General features: G+C 40.8%; 1 protein-coding gene across 3 annotated transcripts in view; it reads left to right on the plus strand.

Annotated features, from left to right (window-relative positions):
* Window positions 1-18,883, plus strand: part of gabrg3 (gamma-aminobutyric acid type A receptor subunit gamma3) — a 76,540-nt gene that overhangs the window by 35,202 nt on the left and 22,455 nt on the right. For all 3 annotated transcript variants that reach the window (XM_079350180.1, XM_079350181.1, XM_079350182.1), the window contains exon 4: window positions 10,846-11,066. In XM_079350180.1, the coding sequence (XP_079206306.1) occupies window positions 10,846-11,066 (221 nt within the window). The remainder of the gene's footprint in view (window positions 1-10,845; window positions 11,067-18,883) is intronic.

Here is an 18,883-nt window from a genome sequence, read left to right on the forward strand (position 1 = left end):
GTACCTACACCTGCACAAGCTTTATTAAATCTTAAGCATGAGTTTTTCAATGAGTAATTTGTCTGTCAGCTGCACCTTATTCTAAATGCAGACACAGCTATATACAGTACGTATGTGCTTTGCATTGTCAATGATCGCACAGTCACACGATTGAGTTGGTATCTCCTTTTTACTTGATGACAGCTTGTCTTTCAGGGAAGACATTCAGTGTGTTGCTAAATAGCTGAATACTTTACGACAGAAGTAAGTCCTGCCTCTCCTTTCATATAAAAAGAAGCTAGGTCCAACTTTTTTACCTGTTCTGGATTATGGTGTACTGTACATGAACACCTCTGCTGAGAGCCTTTAAATGCTGGACAGTGTGCCAGCACTGAGATTTTAATGAAATGTGGATTCCTGACTCATTGTACTTCATAATCTGTCTCCAGTGGGTCTGATTTAAGTACATGCTGCCTTACATATCTTCATTCATAAAGTTATTCGGGGGCTATCCTCTCCCAATATTGAAGGACAGAATCCACAACCTTTGTTTCCTGATGTTGAGCAATTTGTTGTTCCCAAACTAAGACCTGAGTTGGAAAACACATTTAGTTACGCGTTTAGTTCTACTGAACATTTTGCTTTGAATAACCAGCAGATAGATTTTAAACTGTTTTAGTTGATGCTTTTGTTGTTCTTTTATCATAATGTATTTAAGAGTTTGAGTGCGTTTTTGTTGTTGAAAATGTGCATCGCTACTATTTATTGCCAGGTCTCCCTTTAAATAAATATATATGATCTTAATGTGAATATAAAGGTTCAATGGAAATAAATCTGAACAGTTAGCAACCAACAAAAGCTTGACCATGAATGATTGGTGTAAAAAAGGTGTAAAACAGGCGAATATCTGCTTAAATTAGGGACATTTTTAGAGTAAAAAAAGATCCCTACAGTTTTGTTTGTGACCTGGAATCTGCAAAACAACTGAGTGAGGAACAACAGCATGTTCTGGTGTTGTCTGGCTTAAGTGCTGAGTTAAATCCCTTTGGTAAAGAAAAGAGTTGAGAGGATTCAGCCCTTTAAAGTCCGAAACATTCAATGTTGATTTCAGAAGAAACGTTTGACCCAAATAGGAAGTCTGAACAGATATCAGAGAAATCATCCACAACAAAATATTTAATGTGTTTTTACAGTCATCAGGCTAAAAGCTAACACCGTCACTTACTGCAGGCTCTCTGCCACCCAACAGGTGTAATCACTGTGTGTGAATGTTATGTCTACAGTGACGTAATGGGCAAAGCTGTTATACACGTATAAAGGTTTCTGACTCAATGACAAGGTGTACTTCAACAATACAGGAGGTATTTTCATGCTGTTTTAGATTTCTGATAAATCCGCCTGAATGGTTTGATCATGCAGGGTTTATTGTTAGTAATAGTATCTTTGATTCTACTGCAGCTGTATATGGTACCTTTAAATCAGCAGACTTATTACAGCAGCTCCTCTGAGGCCGTTGAGGTAAAAGAACAACACTTTCTTCACAGTAACCCCAGCTCTAGAGGCTGAAGGCAGCTGAAGGTAGCTGGGAGGGGAAATGAGATCGATACTCTTTCAGCATAGTTACAATTACCTTCTGATGTGAAATGATATAAGAGATTAGGCAGGAAATATTGGTGCCTTATTAGAGATCTGCCTCCTTCTGTCTACGTCTGAAACTCACTGCTTTCAGGCATGATTGCTTTAGCTTATATTAGTTTATTTGATTTGCAGCACTTTTCCTCCGCTGGTCATTAAATCCTGGCTAATGTTCAGTTTTTTTCGAATCCCCTGAGCTCAGTACAATTAAAGGTCATGAGCGCCCCGCTGTTCTCCTGATTATAGACTTCTGTCTAATTGGTAAGCTACTCAAACTGGTGCAGAGACGGGGTAAAAGGTCAAATGCATTTCAAGTAGTGGCAGCCGTCTGAAAAGGTGTGATTTTCTGCAGTATAGACTGTTACTAATTGTACTTTTCTGTAAGTTTTTTTCTGTATTGTTGCCAGAAACGACCCAAAGAACTCTAAAAGTGCAGAAGAGTCGTGTGGCTCTGTTAGTTTAATTATTATTTAAATTATTATAATTAGCATTCTGTACCATCCTTTATTTCATTCATAACCTTTTCTTGTTGTCTTTTTTTAGTAGCATATAGCAAACTTTAAACTATAATTTTAATCACAGTTAATGGACTAAATTGCTTCCTCATATGGCATCTTATTTCCATAAATGTAACAGAGCAGTGATATGGTTCTTTAATTAAAAAAAAAAACTCTGCTACATCTGAAAACAATTGAAAGAGCTGCAGATGTGTTACAGATTAATTTATCACTAAACGCCTTAATTATATTCTCATTCTCATTTCACAGTATTTGTAAAGTACAACTTTTTACCATTTACAACAGACGACTTTTACTCTTTATTTCAAGTTTGTTGTTGTAATAAACGTTAATGAAGCACGTAAATAATACATTAATCTCATTAATAATAAATGAATGAGCTGATTTCTCAATGAAATCTATTAACTATATTGTTCCAAGCTGTGCTGTCAAGATCCACCCTGCTGTTCTGTGATTGGCCACGAAAGCCAAAACCTCACAGGCCTGATGTTTAAATTCTTTGAAACAGAAAATGTAAACTCTGATTCAATGTTTTAACCCTAATTTTAATCATTAAACTAATTTGTTTTGGGGATAATGTTGGAAAACAATAATAACCGTAACTCTGAGATCCCATATTATCCTCATGTCTGAGTTGACTGAGTTGTTTACGTTCAAACCGTACTGGCGCCTGTGACTGGCAGTGCCACGGCTCGCTCTCTATTTTGTAGATTATTGATGATTATTGTTTCACTATATGTGATCTTAGCAGCCCAGATGACAAATGGAAGTGTCCTGGCTTTACTAACCTATGATCGGGACTCTTTATTTCGTATCAAAGTGTCATTGGAGGACATGTTTCATACCTGGGACCGTTACAAACAGGCATTTCCGCCTCCGTTTGAAATCCATCCCGACTCACAGGACTACTTGATGCTGTATCGGGTGCCGGGAAAGACTCGCAGGAGATCCAGGAGATCCAGAAAAAGAGGCTCTCGGTCCGGTATCCAAGTAAAGCGAAGACGTGCTGTGGCGCACGGGGGCTCCGTCGTCTTCGGCTGCCGGGACCACGCTCGGTTCCTGCGCCAGATCCCTCTCCTCGATGTGTGCGCCTGCCCGCACTTCAACAACTGTCCTGGACCCTTCGCAGTGCTGGAGCCATGGTCAGGGGTTTTCATCGCCATCGCCTACTTCCGTGTTTATGCCGGCTTTTCCAGCATGGACCAGCTGGAGCTCACGTGACCGCTGGATGTGCCTTCGTCCAATCCCGCTCCTCAACACGGACACTACCTCCGAGACGTCAATCCATGTCGGCCTATTGAATGCTCGTTCAATTGCGAACAAGTCTCATTCACTAAACGATCTTTTTACAAGAGAAAACCTGGATATTATGTGTCTTTCAGAGACATGGCAGAGAGATGAAGAGTTCATTCATTTAAATGATCTCTGTCCACCTGGCTGCTCTGCTGTCGGGAAGCCCCGCCCCTGTCGCCGTGGTGGTGGCCTGGCCATTGTTCACAGGGAGGTCCAAAAATGCAAACTGATCCAGTCCCAAGATTTTTCTTCGTTTGAATCACAGATGGTTAAGATGGGTTCCTCATCCCCTTTTTACTGTGTGTTGATCTACCGTCCTCCTGGCCCTGCCGCTGTCTTCTTAAAGGATTTTAGTGACTTCTTGTCCTCTATTATAAAGCTGGACTCTGTTTTAATCCTTGGGGATTTTAACCTTCATGTTGATGACAGCTCATCTTCCCCTGCAATGGAACTTCTAACATTGACTGAAACTTTTAATTTTGAGCAGCATGTTTCTGAGCCCACTCACCAAAAAGGCCATATTTTAGACTTAGTTTTTACGCTTGGCCTAGACATTTTAAACCTGTCTGTAAATGATGTTCATTTGAGTGATCATAGTCTTGTTCTGTTTGATCTGCACTTTTGTCCTGAGCCCAAGCCTTCAACAGTCAGGTCTCAGAGGCGTGTTATCACTGCTAATACCGCAGATAGTTTCTCTCATTTATTTGATCCTGTCTTGGTCATGAACTGTCTCGATGTGGATGATCTCACTCACTGTTTTAACAATCACTGTGTAGAAATTCTGAACCAGGTGGCTCCTGTTAAAACAAACTCCTCTACCAGGGAACAAGCTCGCCCGTGGACTAATGAAGACATCCTAAATCTAAAGAGACTATGTCGAAAGACTGAACGCCTGTGGAAATCCACTAACCTTGAGGTGCACAGGCTCTACCTCAAGGACCTTGTGTCTTCATACAATGTGATGGTCGAAAATGCCAGATCCGAGTATATCCACCAACTGGTAGCACTAAATAAGAAAAACCCCAAAGTGTTATTTGAAACTATAAACTCACTTGTATGTCCTGCTGCCCCAGTTACCCCCGTGTTTTGTGAAGCTGACAGCAATGCCTTTTTGAGATTCTTCACAAACAAGATAAAGATAATCAAGGACAACATCCCGTCCCCTCTTCGTGTTACCCCTGCTGTTTCTGAGCCTGTCTCCAGCTTGTGGTCCTTGTTTAGGACTGTGACGGTTGCTGATATTTCAGCAGTGGTGTCTAAGATGAAGCCCTCCTCTTGCTCATCTGACGTCCTTCCCTGTAGGCTTTTTAAAAAAGTGTTTGGGGAAATCGGCCCGTGTGTGACCAAAATGGTTAACCTGTCTTTGTCCACTGGTGTGTTTCCTACTGCATTCAAACATGCCATAGTGGAGCCATTACTAAAAAAAGCAGGCCTAGACCAAACAGATCTTAATAGCTTTAGGCCTATTTCTAAGCTCCCTTTCATGTCAAAGATCCTTGAGAAGGTGGTCTGTAATCAGTTGACCCTTTTCCTGGATCAAAGCAGCATCCATGAACCGCTTCAGTCCGGTTTCCGTAAGCAACACTCCACGGAAACGGCCTTACTGAAAGTGTCCAGCGACATTCTGATGGCTGCTGACTCTGGAAAGTTCACGGTCCTGGTTCTCTTGGACCTGTCCGCAGCTTTCGACACTGTAGACCATCAGATTCTGCTGAGAAGACTGAGGGATCAAGTTGGACTGTCGGGTTCAGTTCTAAAATGGTTCTCTTCTTATCTAACTGGACGAAGCTTCAATGTAACAGCCAACCAAATAAGGTCGGAGTTTGCGGACCTGCTGTGTGGTGTGCCTCAAGGTTCCGTCTTGGGTCCTGTCTTGTTTTTGCTGTATTTGATCCCTCTAGGAGAGATCATACGAAGGTTCGATGATGTTTCTTTCCACCTATTTGCTGACGATATCCAGCTGTACTGCTCTTTTAAGCCGTCCGAGATCCAGAAGCTGAGCTCCCTACGTCTTTGTCTGATGGAAATCAAACAATGGCTCAGCGAAAATTCTCTGCAGCTCAATGCTGAGAAAACAGAAACATTGATTCTCGCCCCTGATGACTCAATTCCAGGGATTAAGCAGTTCTTGGGGGACCTAGGCCAGTCCGTGAAGCCTAGTCTTAGAAACCTGGGAGTTATTTTCGACAAAGACATGTCTTTAGTCCAGCACTGTAAACAGCTGTCAAGGAACTGCTTCTTTCAACTGAGGAAGATCTCCAAACTTAGAAACATGGTTTCGCAGAATGATTTGGAGCTCATTATCCATGCCTTTGTGTCTTCACGTTTAGACTATTGCAATAGTTTGTTTTCTTGTCTTAACAAGAAAGAGCTCTCTAGACTGCAATTAATTCAAAATTCTGCAGCAAGAATTCTGACCCGCACAAATAGGAGGTCCCACATATCCCCTGTTCTGAAAGACCTTCACTGGCTGCCAGTGTCTTTTAGGTTCAGGTTTAAAATCCTGGTTCTGGCCTTCAGAGCCCTACATGGTCAGGCTCCCTCTTACCTTAGTGAGCTGATCCAGCTTTACGCTCCTGTGCGAGCGCTGAGGTCTATGGATCAGAACCTGATGAAGGTCCCTCGAGCTCATTATCACACTAGAGGTGACCGGTCTTTCCAGGTCGTTGCTCCGAGCCTCTGGAATGAACTTCCATCATCCTTGCGCTCAATTGATTCAGTTGTCACTTTCAAGAGTCAACTGAAAACGTTTTTATTTGTCCAGGCTTTTAATTAGTCTCTTTTAGGGCTGCTATGATTTTTGTACTGTCTGTGTATTGCTTGTGATGTTTTTAAACCCTGTTTGTGAAGCACTTTGTGGCCCCTGCCTGCGAAAAGTGCTATATAAATAAATTTTACTTACTTTACTTACTTACTTACTTACAGTCAATGGTTTAAACACGGCGGAGTTTTGTTTACCGACGTAACACGGGAAGTGACGATTTTTTCAACCAATCAACGGACTGCAGGGTTTAGCTCCACCTTTTCGGGTCAGCGCCACATTCGAAAATGCTGACAGATGATTGACTTATCAAGGTCTAGGGATCTATTATTACTGGATGACACATGTAATATTATGAATTTATGTGTTTGTTTGTTTTTTAAAGAAAGTGCAGAGAGAAGTAGTGGGCCAACAAAGGGGTTAGACAACATGAACCAAGTGATTTGCAGTCAAATGACAAAGGGGTGTGTCAGGGCAGGGGCTGTACAGTAAATCAACATTATCAAGCTTGGGAAAACTAAAATGTGTAACAATGCATCTTATTGAACAGAATGCACCATTTAGAGACTTATTCAAAACCAGTGTGTTAGGGAGCACATAACCTCCGCTCCGGCGTGCCGCGCCGCCGTGAGTGACACTGAAAAAAATTTGCACCCCCTGTATTTTTTTTTGCACCCCCTGTTTTCCCATTTCTGCCTAAATCACTGATCTGCACAATCCCTTATTTGAGCCTCTGCCTGAACGGTTCATTTTAGCTGCCACTTTAAGGCCCCCTCCTCTCCTGGCCACTTTTTCTTGATTGGCCAGTTCTCTGGAAACCTTCCAAGTGGCAGAAAGCTGCAGGGCTGCCGGAGGAGGAAAGCCTATGAAAGAGGTTTGAAGCTGTCTTGTGAAATTCTTGGCTTCATCTCAGGGAACTACTGAGTGATAAGCAGAAAAAACGTTTAGCAGACTTAATCTGGGATTACTCTCAACATAATTTAACCTCAGGATCTAAAACATTGCACAATTTAAGGTTGAGCATCCAGCATTATAACACTGTTTAAAATGGGGATCAGCATAAACATTTTAGGCACTAAAACAGATGAAGCAAAAGTTCATAGACTGATCTCAAAGTGTGAGGGAAACGTTTTAAAGCTGTAGCACTAATTCCTTCAGGGTGTAGGGGCCAGATCATGTTTTTACTGTTCAGGTGAAATTGTGCAATATTAAGATACAGACTCAAAAGCTAAGACTCAAACCCCTAAATTCCACCTGATGTGTTTATAAGGGTTTTGTAGCTCTGCCTCTGACCGCAGTTGTGACAACACAACTATCCAGCCCAGCAAGCATCACATCTCAGTGTACGACCTGAAACATCATGTTATTTTTATTGCCTGATAGCAGTCTGAGCTTGTACGTACAGAGGAAATCAACTCTTAAAAGATTTTTATTTTCCATTTATGATGCCTTGTGGCCTTTTATTCCAGTGTCCTGTAATTTGAGAGAAATATGGCACTAATGTCCTTCTAGATCTAAAAAGTTCGATCTTACCTCAGAACAGCGGTTCCCAAAGTGGGGATTGGGACCCACGGGGGGGGTTGCAAGCCTCCTAAAGGGGGATCACAAGATGCCATATAAAAATTAAAATTGTATATTGTAGCCATTATTGAAAGAATATACACAAAAAATTGTTCAATTTCACATAAACACATATAATTAAGTGAAATAAAAATGACGTGTAAAAATACGTCCAATGTAAGTATGCACGGCAACACTGTAGCTCTGCTGCTCTTTCCACATAAAGATAAGATCTAATAGGTTTTGCATGTCTACTCAGTGCTTGAGTCTATGCATTAAAATGATTTATATTACTCAAGCCTTTCTTACATTAAATTACTTTGTACAATTATTCCATGTTTTTTTGGCTGTCATATCTTGTGCGCACAGGATAATTATAATTATGATGTGCGCAAATTTAATTTTGAATTAATTTGCCTCTGCAAAGAGTTCAGTTCATACAGCCTCATGTTGTTTTACTTTAACCTTGGAATGTCATACAGGTTTAGGGTACTTTGAAAAAAACAAAACAAAGCTTGTTCACATAAACAGGTGCTGAAAAGAATTTGACTGAAGTGCAAACATTATCAATAAGTAAGTGCATCAGATATACATTTGTTACTTTTAGGGACTTCAGGGGTTTCGTTGTTACTAGTGTTTGAATTCACCTTTTAGTGTGGGGGCCGTTGTCATTATGACATATGTCTGAACCATTTCAAGACTCTAGCACCCTTATTTTTGGGTTCATAAACTGGAAAGTTTGCTAACCCCTGTTATGGAATAAAGATTGAGCAGAAAATAACTCACCTGGCTTGAAATCCACCCACAAGCAACCTTTTAAAGGTGACGGAAATGCTGCCCACACCGGTACATAAAGAATAAATCATGACAGAAACATAGTGACAGTGCATCCCCGGACCCGACCATGCATTAAGTTTTGAAACTACATTTTCTCGTCTGCCTGTCAGTCGCCCTCCTGACTTTCCTGCTCCTGTTTTTTCCCGCTGAGCTGATTACTCGACCACAGATCTGCTGTTGGACTTACAAAAAGCGAATTGGTGAGTTGGATAGATTGTCCTTAGATTAGAGGTGACAGCAGCCTGAATAAAGAAGTCAGAGGTACCTGCACAGCAACAGGGACGTTTTAGTGAGGGGCACGTATGCCGTTAACCTCCTTTGGAAGTTTCAGAGAGACAAAACTTGTAAAAAAAAAAAAAATTAAAAAAGTGCTGCTACATTTCATTATTTTTCTCCAGGGATGCTGCTTTTCTAACACAATGAAATTTACATTTCGATCCTGATTGAAATATTTCAACAATCTTTGAAATGCTTGTCATGATCAAAGCCCACAGAGGATGAAGACTACTTTATTTTAGTGTCACAAGCAATACAACATTTCCGCTCATCCAGTTAAATACTTAACTGTTTATGGGCTCAGTACCAATCTCATGCAGACTTACTGTTCCCAGAGGATGAAGAGGAGTGATCCTCTGACTTTCCCCTCCCTAGTTTAGTCAGAAAGATCTCGAGAACAACTGAACATTTGTCTGCAGACAAATCCTCTCTGAGATGAATTTAGTTTTTCCATACACATGTTGGTGTATACTCAAGTGCAGTGTGCTGTCTGACCCGTCTTACATCCAGCATCTGGAGGATAATCTCCTACCATCTGGCAGAGGATACAGAGTTTCCCAATGAGAAATGAACCATGTTGAAAACTTATTTGTGCCCAACTCCATCAAAATTGAAATATGGTATGGGTTGTGCAGTTCATAGCTTTCAGTGATGTGGTCGGCACGGAGGCACAGAGGCCACAAGTAGCTCAGGAAAGTAACGTCTCCCATTGAAAACACTGTGGAGCTGTAACACAGGGTTCTTAAAGGGATACTTCACCCATTTGCAGGAAGCTGTGTATCATTAGAAACATGGTAGTAGTGTTGAATGGTCGTGAATCCAGCCCTCATTTTGCCCTGAGACGAGAAAAATGTGTTTTTCTTTGCTTGAAAGTTTTCTTCATGTGATGCAAAAAGCGTCATATTGCATCACATGACGAAAACTTCCAGGTTGCAGGTTGCACTTGCAGGTTTTGTGCCCTCCCCTGGGCGTAGCTTTAACGTCACATGGGAAAGTATTCCAATCACTTCAAATGATGACGTCCTCACCAGAACTTCAATTTGGCTATCTTTACATACACTGTTGTTATTGTTAATAACTAAAGTAGAGATTTTTAACTTGGCATGGTGAAGCCTTCTGCCAAGAAATTTGAGAAGTGAAGGGCAAGAAATTCATCATAATAGCACAAGTTAGTGCTAATTATCTAACATTAGCAAGTTAATGTTACCTAAAGTATCAGTCAGCGGTCTCTTTCAGTCAGTGTTCTGGGGCAGCCATGTAAGTTAAAAGGCAGTGCGTGCACATGAAGACAATAACTCATCAGACATTTATCTTTTTTTGTACCAGGCTGTAAACGTGTATTTCTGTCTGTACCTACTGGCTTTTTTCACTAAGGTGTCTATGTCACTTCTTGGAGCCAGCATTAATTGAATTTGAGTGATGTTAAGTTTGTGTTTTTGTTTTGTTTTTTTACATGTGGAGTGTTTTCACTTTTTCCTGTTTTAATTTTTTTTTTATGTAAATGTGTGCAGTACTTGGAGTCTGAGACAATCATGTTGTTTCAAATGATATCAGGCTGTAACATATTGTATTGTTAAATAATATGAATGCACATCTGAGATAATTACAAAAAAGATCAACAGGCTTTCTTGTTTGTGTCTGACCGGAGAGTGCAGCCTCACAGTTTCTTTTTTCAGTCCGCTCAAAGTGTTTAATGTAAATCAGAGAGAGGTGAGGTCTGTGCTCCACATGCTCTGTGATCGACTAAAATGATAAGGGTCCCGCTGGTGAATGTGATGAATGATAGACGACATACAGAGACGTGTTGCTGAAACACATAATCCTCCTATTCAGTGTCATTTAGAGAGAAAATCAATATGGTTGAGAAGCAGGTGAAGCCCTCTCTCTCTCTGAGGACAGAGAGAAGATTTGGATGAAATGAAATGGCTTCGAGCTACAGTGCCGCGTTCACATTTATAAGTCTTTTGTTCTATCTTTTTTTTTTAGGAATATCAAATAGACATCATCTTCGCCCAGACGTGGATAGACAGCCGTCTTAGATACAACAGCACCATGAAAATATTGACTCTGAACAGCAACATGGTGGGACTCATTTGGCTGCCTGACACCATCTTCAGGAACTCCAAGAATGCAGATTCACACTGGATTACAATGCCGAACCAGCTGCTGAGGATATGGAACGATGGGAAGATACTTTACACCTTAAGGTAAACACACAACGGCAAATATACAAGAGGTAACATTTTACACAGGAGGACAACACTTCAGTGTAAAGTCAAGCTTATGCAGAGTTCATGTTCTGCACTCGACACATTTTAAAGTTTTGTTCATCATTAGTGAAAGCCTTACTGCTTTCAACAAAGGATCAAACACATTTCATAATTTCCTGTTGGCTTTCCTATCTTTATGCTGACACATGCTGCTTAACTTTAATAAAAATGTAGACCTTGGACCCCCTCTGATAAGGGGGGGTTCTGTCATTATGTTACTTATGGATGGAACTGCACTGAACAGAACTCACTGGGGATCCCCACCATGAGAAGCACTGGTCAGTGTGCAGTGGGAGCGGAGAGGATTCAAACCCCTTTAAAGCTTTCACTCTTTGTTTCACTGCAGCCATTTGCTAAAATCAAAAAAGCTAATTTTGTTTCTCATTAACGTACACTCAGCACCCCATCTTGACAGAAAAAACCCCCAAAAAATGTAATTTTTTTTGCAAATTTATTAAAAAAAAAAAAAAAAAAAAGTGAAATATCACATGATCATAAGTACTCAGACTCTTTGCTCAGTATTGAATAGAAGCCCCCTTTTGAGCTAGTACAGCCATGAGTCTTCTTGTGAATGATGCAACAACTTTTTCACCTGGATTTGGGGATCCTCTGCTGATCTCTTCAGATCCTCCAGTTCTGTCAGGTTGGATGGTGAACGTTGGTGGACTGACATTTTCAGGTCTCTCCAAAGATGCTGAATCGGGTTTAGTTCAGGGCTCTGGCTGGGCCAGTCAAGAATGGTCACAGAGTTGTTCTGAAGCCACTCCTTAGGTTCATTGTCTTGTTGGAAGGTGAACCTTCGGCCCAGTCTGAAGTCCTGAGCACTCTGGAAGACGTTTTCTTCCAGGATATCTCTGTACTTGGCCGCATTCATCTTTCCTTCAGTAACAACCAGTCGTCCTGTCCCTGCAGCTGAAAAACACTCCCATAGCATGATGCTACCACCACCGTGTTTCACTGTTGGGATTGTAATGGGCACGTGATGAGCAGTCTTGTTTTCTCCACACATACCTCTTAGAATTAACGCCAAAAAGTTCAATCTTGGACTCATCAGACCAGAGAAGCTTTCATATGTCTTGCACTGAGGAGAGGCTTCCGTCGGGCCACTCTGCCATAAAGCCCCGACTGGTGGAGGGCTGCACTGATAGTTGACTTTGTGGAACTTTCTCTCATCCCCCTACTGCATCTCTGGAGCTCAGCCTCAGTGATCTTTGGGTTCTTCTTTACCTCTCTCATCAAGGCTCTTCTCCCACGATTGCTAAGTTTGGCTGCAATGAAACAAAGAGTGAAAAATTTAAAGGGGTCTGAAAACTTTCCATACCCACTGTATATGCTATGTGACTATGAGCTTTTCCAGAATCAAACTGGAAAGTTGGCTAAAGGGTTGTTTTGTTGGAAAAATCTGATATAGTTGCGTTTTAAAAATGATAAAGCATTTGAATGGGATTTTAGAGCAGGGGTTCTTAATTAGAAACTCAGAAGGTCCACTCACCAAATTTCCAATCTGTCCAGGGTCCGGAACAGTGACGTGCTATTCCAAAATTAGAACTCCCAACAAGAATAGGCATTAAATCCAGAAAACATTTGTGCTATGCACAAAGGATGATGTTTTCTGTCCACATCAGTGTGAAATGTGACTTTTTTTTTGTGCCACTAGTTCTTTAAATGTGGGCATACAAGGTGCGAGGGCCAGGCGTAGAAATTTCCTGCAGAGGAAAAAAACACTTGTGGAAGAAAAATAAAAAGCACTCACGACCACATTGAGACGTTAAACAGCAGCTAATAGGACATTTGACTTGGGCACGGGGTAGATACGCTATTGGAAACAAAATTGGAATATTGATGTTTGTCTCGGTCCGTATTTCATCACGTTTGGGTCCTGATCCGGACCGGAGTCCGCCAATTGAGGACCCCCATTATAGAGGAATATCTGCAGCTCTACTGCAGTCTGCTCTCCAGATTTGGTTACACTTTTTATGTGCTGTCAAAACGCTCCTTCTTTTTCATGTTCTCCACAGAAACGAGTGTCGTTAGTCCCTAGGGCACAATCGCCAGGCAGCAGTCTTCATTAATGGACCAATGAGCAAACACTGTGTGCGGGCAGTGCTCATGGGAGTTGCAGTGTCACAGTGTCACACTTCAGTTGCAACTTTGGGTTAGCGAGTTTAATTGTCAAGCCCTGCTTGTCACAATACTGGATTGTTAATGTTAAATATGATCAAAGTTCAAACCAAATGATATTTGATACCTGTTTCAGGACCACTGCAACCACAATTGAAGTCCTTACTAGGACCGAATATTGAGTAATTTCTTGTTTTTAGTTACCAAACAGGAGCATGCAAACTACGTTGGCAACTGAAATGTTGACTGAAGATCTGAAGTTTTCTTGACAGCGAGAGTATTTTTTAATACGATAAACAATAATTAACATTAAAGTCTTTTACAACATGGCATCACAAAGTATTAGACGATCTGTATTTTTTTTGGAAAACCTTAAGTAACACTAGAATACTAGTTTGGAACTGACAAATTACGTTGTGTGTTTGAAAACTCAATTTTAAAAAATGTAATTGAGACCTCTTGGGGGGTGAATCTACTTAATCTCCTCCACAAAAGTTTGATATAAATGATGCTGCATTACCTTACTGTTGCTGTATGGTTTTATTTATAGGATATAATAATGATCTAAAAGCTGTATCAACTCTTCTCAAATGCTATAAAGACCTTCAGTGTGTCTACTTAAACTGTCCCATTGGATTCTCTAAGGCTCATAAACTAGTTTAAATTGTTTCAGATTTCTGCAGTCTTGATCACTATGGAAATTATGTAAAATAATTTGTGATGCAAACTTTCCTTAAAAAGAGCAGCGCAAAAGCAATCATCCCCTGTGATTATCAATAGTAAGTGCAAATTGCCTGCTCGAGTCTTAAGACCAAATTAGAGAGGCTGTCGCCCTCGTGCCCTAAAGCTCTCTTTGTAATTGGAGCACTCGACATTAATTTAAGCGGCTCCTTCAGTAATCAGCAGCTCCACACTGTCCTCCACGTCCTTGACACTGTCCTTATGTGGTGAGACATTTCCACATTTTTTTATAGATTAGGTTGAGAATCTGAATGAAGTTCTATTTCAAAGTTCTTTTTTGGGCCTTTTTGCCTTTTATTGGACAGCTGAAGAGAAACAGGAAATGTTTGAAGGAGAGAGTAGAGGATGACATGCAGCAAAGGGCCAAAGTCGGATTTGAACCCACAGCTGCTGCTACAACAACAACAACAACAACTATGGCCTCTGTACATGTGGGGGGAAATATTTAGCTATATAGGTGATTGTTACTCTACCAGGGTACAATCAAACTACATATGGCATCCGTCTCTGTGAACAAGGAAGTATGTAAAAATAAAGAAAAAAAGCAGTTTTAATATTAAAATAGTAAACGATATTAAAATGGTAAATAGTTAACAATAGGGCAGCAGTAGCCGAGTGGTTAGTGTGTGCACCCAATATATGGGGGGGTTGGGTGTTGTGAGCTGAAAAGCTGGAGAATGAAAGTTATTAAAACACACAGTAAAGTGATCGATGTGCATGTGTGAGTATAGCGGATATTTAGCTCATGAGATCATTCACTGTGATTTGTGGGAACAGTGACTGAGGAGAGAGAGGCAGTCATTGGTGATGTTAAAGGTCATTTCTGTATGTGTGCAGAATGCATTCTACATGCAGGAAGTAGTCAAAATACAATCAGGAGAGTTTTCCTGGAATTGCAACTCCTGTGATTTTATTTGATTGATGACTGCCCCATGTGATGAAAAGTGTAGTGCAAATGATGTAATTAGCAAAGTGTGTCCAAAAGCCCTGATTTGAGAGGCTCGTTTTCAAGCTCCATGTCCTATGCCCGACAAATATCTATAAAACACTAAGTCCTTGTCTATAACAATCCCTGACCAAAACAATACATTATACTTAAATCTGGTTACTTAATCACTCTCGTAGTTGCAGTGGTTGCTTAGCTAGTCTAGTGTCAGTTATTATGCTAACAGGACCTGCTATGTAACTAAGGAAGTCAGTGTTTTCCAAAGAGCTCCAGGAGAGTTACAACATCCTTTGATAGCGTACAGCGAATGCAACATTCTGTCTTTAGCGTGCGCTGCTACTGTCGATTTTCAGTCGCCCGCACGGTGAAAATGCAGAAATCAAAGCCATATTAAAATGAGAAAACACGAACTGTGGGTTCAAGCTGGAATTAGCACAGTTGCAACCAACTTAAATTGGTAGCTCAAGAGGAAAGGACTCTTAGATGCACTCTTTATGGATCTTTTAACAGATTCCACAAAACCTGGGACTCATTCATGAACTAAAAAACGTCTGTCCTAGAACTATGATCTTCAATCCCCTCAGGTAGTCTCTCTTATTAACGCTTGCGCTTTTGTCTTTTTTATGTTTGCTTGTTTTTTGTCCTTCCCATTATGTGTTTGTACGTGTTTGTCTGTAGAGATTGAAATATCTCAGTTGTCTTTCTGCGCTTCATACTTGTTAAATGAAAATGAGCTTGCCGTTGTTTTTCTTGTGGAACTTTTGTAACACTTTGCTGTAACTTAAACGGACCAGTTACAGGTATTGGAAAAGATTGCCTACGAGCATTTGTTCAGTAAAAATAGTCTCATAATCTTCAGAAATGAGATCAAAATGTTTGCAGTGTAGATGATAAATGCATTAAGTAGTTGTAAAATACTTCATTTCTCAACAATTTGTTCCAAAGAAGCTTCATTGACCTGCCCTTCCAGCAGTCGAACACCTGCTTATAAAAGCTTTCATCATAGCTATATGTGGGTTTTATATGTATTCTGTTTTTTTCTTTCTTTTATTTTATAAATGTATTTTTATTTTCCTGCTTTGGCTTCCTTTGTTGTTAAACCTAGTTATACTGTAGACCTGCAGAGGTTAAACATTTTACACAGCACTCACACATTTCCCCCCTCGAATGAAACCGACAACATTTTTATGAACAGACGAAGCTGGATTTTTTTCCTCACACTCTTCTGCCGATGTTCAGTATTCAGGAGCGTGCAAACTTTGAGAAGTAATATCCGTTGATGGCATGAGAGAAAGAAAATGAAATGTCATCGGTATTAATTGTGCACTGGCCTGGCTGCAGTAAACAGAGATGACATTTTGTGATATCCATGCCTCTCCCACATGCATGGTGTTGTCCCATTTCCATGCTTTAATGAGGTTGAAAGATCATATCAGAATTACATTACAAAGTTTCCCACTTTCTAAAAAAGAATCTGTATGCCCTTTTATTTACATTTCATGTAAGTTAACATGTTTTAATCTTCCTTTTCTCTTATGGACTTTATCTCCATATCTCAGAAGATGAAACAATGCATCTTATCTAATGCAAGAAAAGAGTTTCCAACATACCTCCTCTTTATGAGCTCCTCTTGTTTTCTCGAGTGTATCATTTTGCTTCATTAAAGCATCAGTCTTATTGTCTCTGTAAATGTTTCTGTTTTATCATGTTTATATTCGATGTCATGACACTCTTAATGATTCCTGCAGCCTCTTTTCCCACTTGGGCAATAAATATAACGTTCTTTCTTTCTGCTCTCTTTAACTGGTTTATAATTGGAGGTTTAAAGTTACATGTACGTAATTAACTCCACAGGTCTATATATTCTGAAAGATAGTCAATCGTTTTTTCACACACAATAAAATAGCCTTATACAAAAGTAATGCTGCTCGTTCATCACTGATTGGCGTCCATACTTGTGTGGTGGTGGCTGCGTCTGCAGAGACCCAGTCTCGATCTGGATTTCCTTTTCTTTTGGTTGACTCTGGGTTCCTGGGTGGGGAGCAGGTGTGCTTCCCTCAGCCAATGACAGGGATGTGAGTTTTGGAGTGGATGCCATTCAGTGATTGGGCGCCAATCAAAGCGGTGAATATAACAGATGCAGGCGTAGTGGCAAAGAAGAGAAGTCAGGCGAAACGTCACACGGATAAAACTTGTTTTTAAAACAATGGTAAACGGGGGTGCTGGTGGCGCAGTGGCAGCGTGTATTGAGGCTATAGTCCTCGTGCGGGCGGCCCCGGGTTCGTGTCCGGCCTGTGGCTCCCCCCCGCATGTCCATCCCCACTCTCTCTCTCTGTCCCCTGTCCTCCTCTATAATAAAGGCTAAACATGGGTTGGCTTTTCTCCACATGGACGTGGAGTTGGTCCGCTTTCTGCTGGACGGGCAGGTGCCAAACACCACAGGTTAGCTTTTCCAATTACAAGAAATTTGAATGTGCAATGAACAATGCTACTGACTACCTTTAAGGGATACTCTTCAGCTGTATAATGGGAACATTTGTACTGAATCCCAACATGATAATTAAAGTCACTGACTACACAAGTGAAGCCAGGATACCCGTTTGATTGGAGTTCTGTGTGACTGACTGTGTGTTTATATACCACATGTACCTTATCTGACGTTTATGAAAAATTAAACTCAAACCATAATCTTCTATCTGAACAAAAACTTTTGTTCCCCAAACCACATAAACAGTAACAAATAGACTGCACTTATAAAGCACTTTCTCATTCACACGTGTGACGGTCACTGCCTCACTTTTATAGTCAGGCTTCGACTAATTGGTTCCATCTGCCTTGTTCTCAGAGGAATGAAATTGTCCAATTCAGAGCTTCTGGGCCTGTTACTCTCGGTGCATAAAAGCTCGACCCGTGTGTGGCTCTGTCTCTTAACTCGCTTCCTCTCATTCCACATGGACTCATCCTAACCATCAATTACACATTTCAGTCTCCGAGACAACATCCTACACTTCATTTATACCACACATCCACAGTCCACTCTCCCGGCTTTACTGAGAGTGACACTCCATTTTTGCTGTTTTCATTTCTATTATCTGTTTATTTTCTACAATAACTCATTATTATTTGAAGTTCACTCTTGTCATGACCCTTGAGACAGGTTATGACAAAAGGGCCTAGCTCGACACAACTAATCATGTTCACATACCGATACCTTTGGGGAAATGTTTTGGGAAATATTCTTGCCTAACAACATTTCCACATGTAGACTGTAAGGAGCTACTTCACCACTGAGCCGTGGCATGTTAAACTTATTCTCACATGTACTCATTCACATTAAATACATGCAGACGGGATTCTGGGGGTTTGGTTTGGCCCCAACTCACACTAACAAGTGTGCATCTCATATAAGCAATCATTAACATACAGTAATAAAGCATGTGATGCTTGCTAGTACAACAAGAGTGAATGCTGTCAGACGGGGCCCCCTTAGGGGAATTTCATACTGTCATTGCAAACTTTGCACATTTTGTGCACTCAGTTCAGATAGATAGATAGATAGATAGATAGATAGATAGATAGATAGATACTTTATTGATCCCGAGGGAAATTCAGGTTCATTCAGTTCATCCAGTTCATCCAGCTGAAATCCTTTATATCTGACCCCAGGGCTCTATCCAGGGGCCCCTTCTCTTCATCATCTTCATCCTCCCCTTTGACAGTATTTTCTGTAAATGCAATATACTTCTCCACTGCTTCGCGGATGACACCCAGCTCTACCTCTCCAGCAAACATCTTACGTCCTGTTTAACTGAAATAAAATCCTGGTTCACTTCAAACTTACTTAAATTAAAAGTGATGAAACCGAGATTCTTCTCATTGGCAATAAATCCGTATTATCCAAAGCTGGCAGTTTACCCCTCTCCACAGGTTAAGAGTCTGGATGTCA

This window comes from Symphodus melops (genome assembly GCF_947650265.1).
Source record: "Symphodus melops genome assembly, chromosome: 8".
In the NCBI taxonomy this organism is placed as follows: domain Eukaryota; kingdom Metazoa; phylum Chordata; class Actinopteri; order Labriformes; family Labridae; genus Symphodus; species Symphodus melops.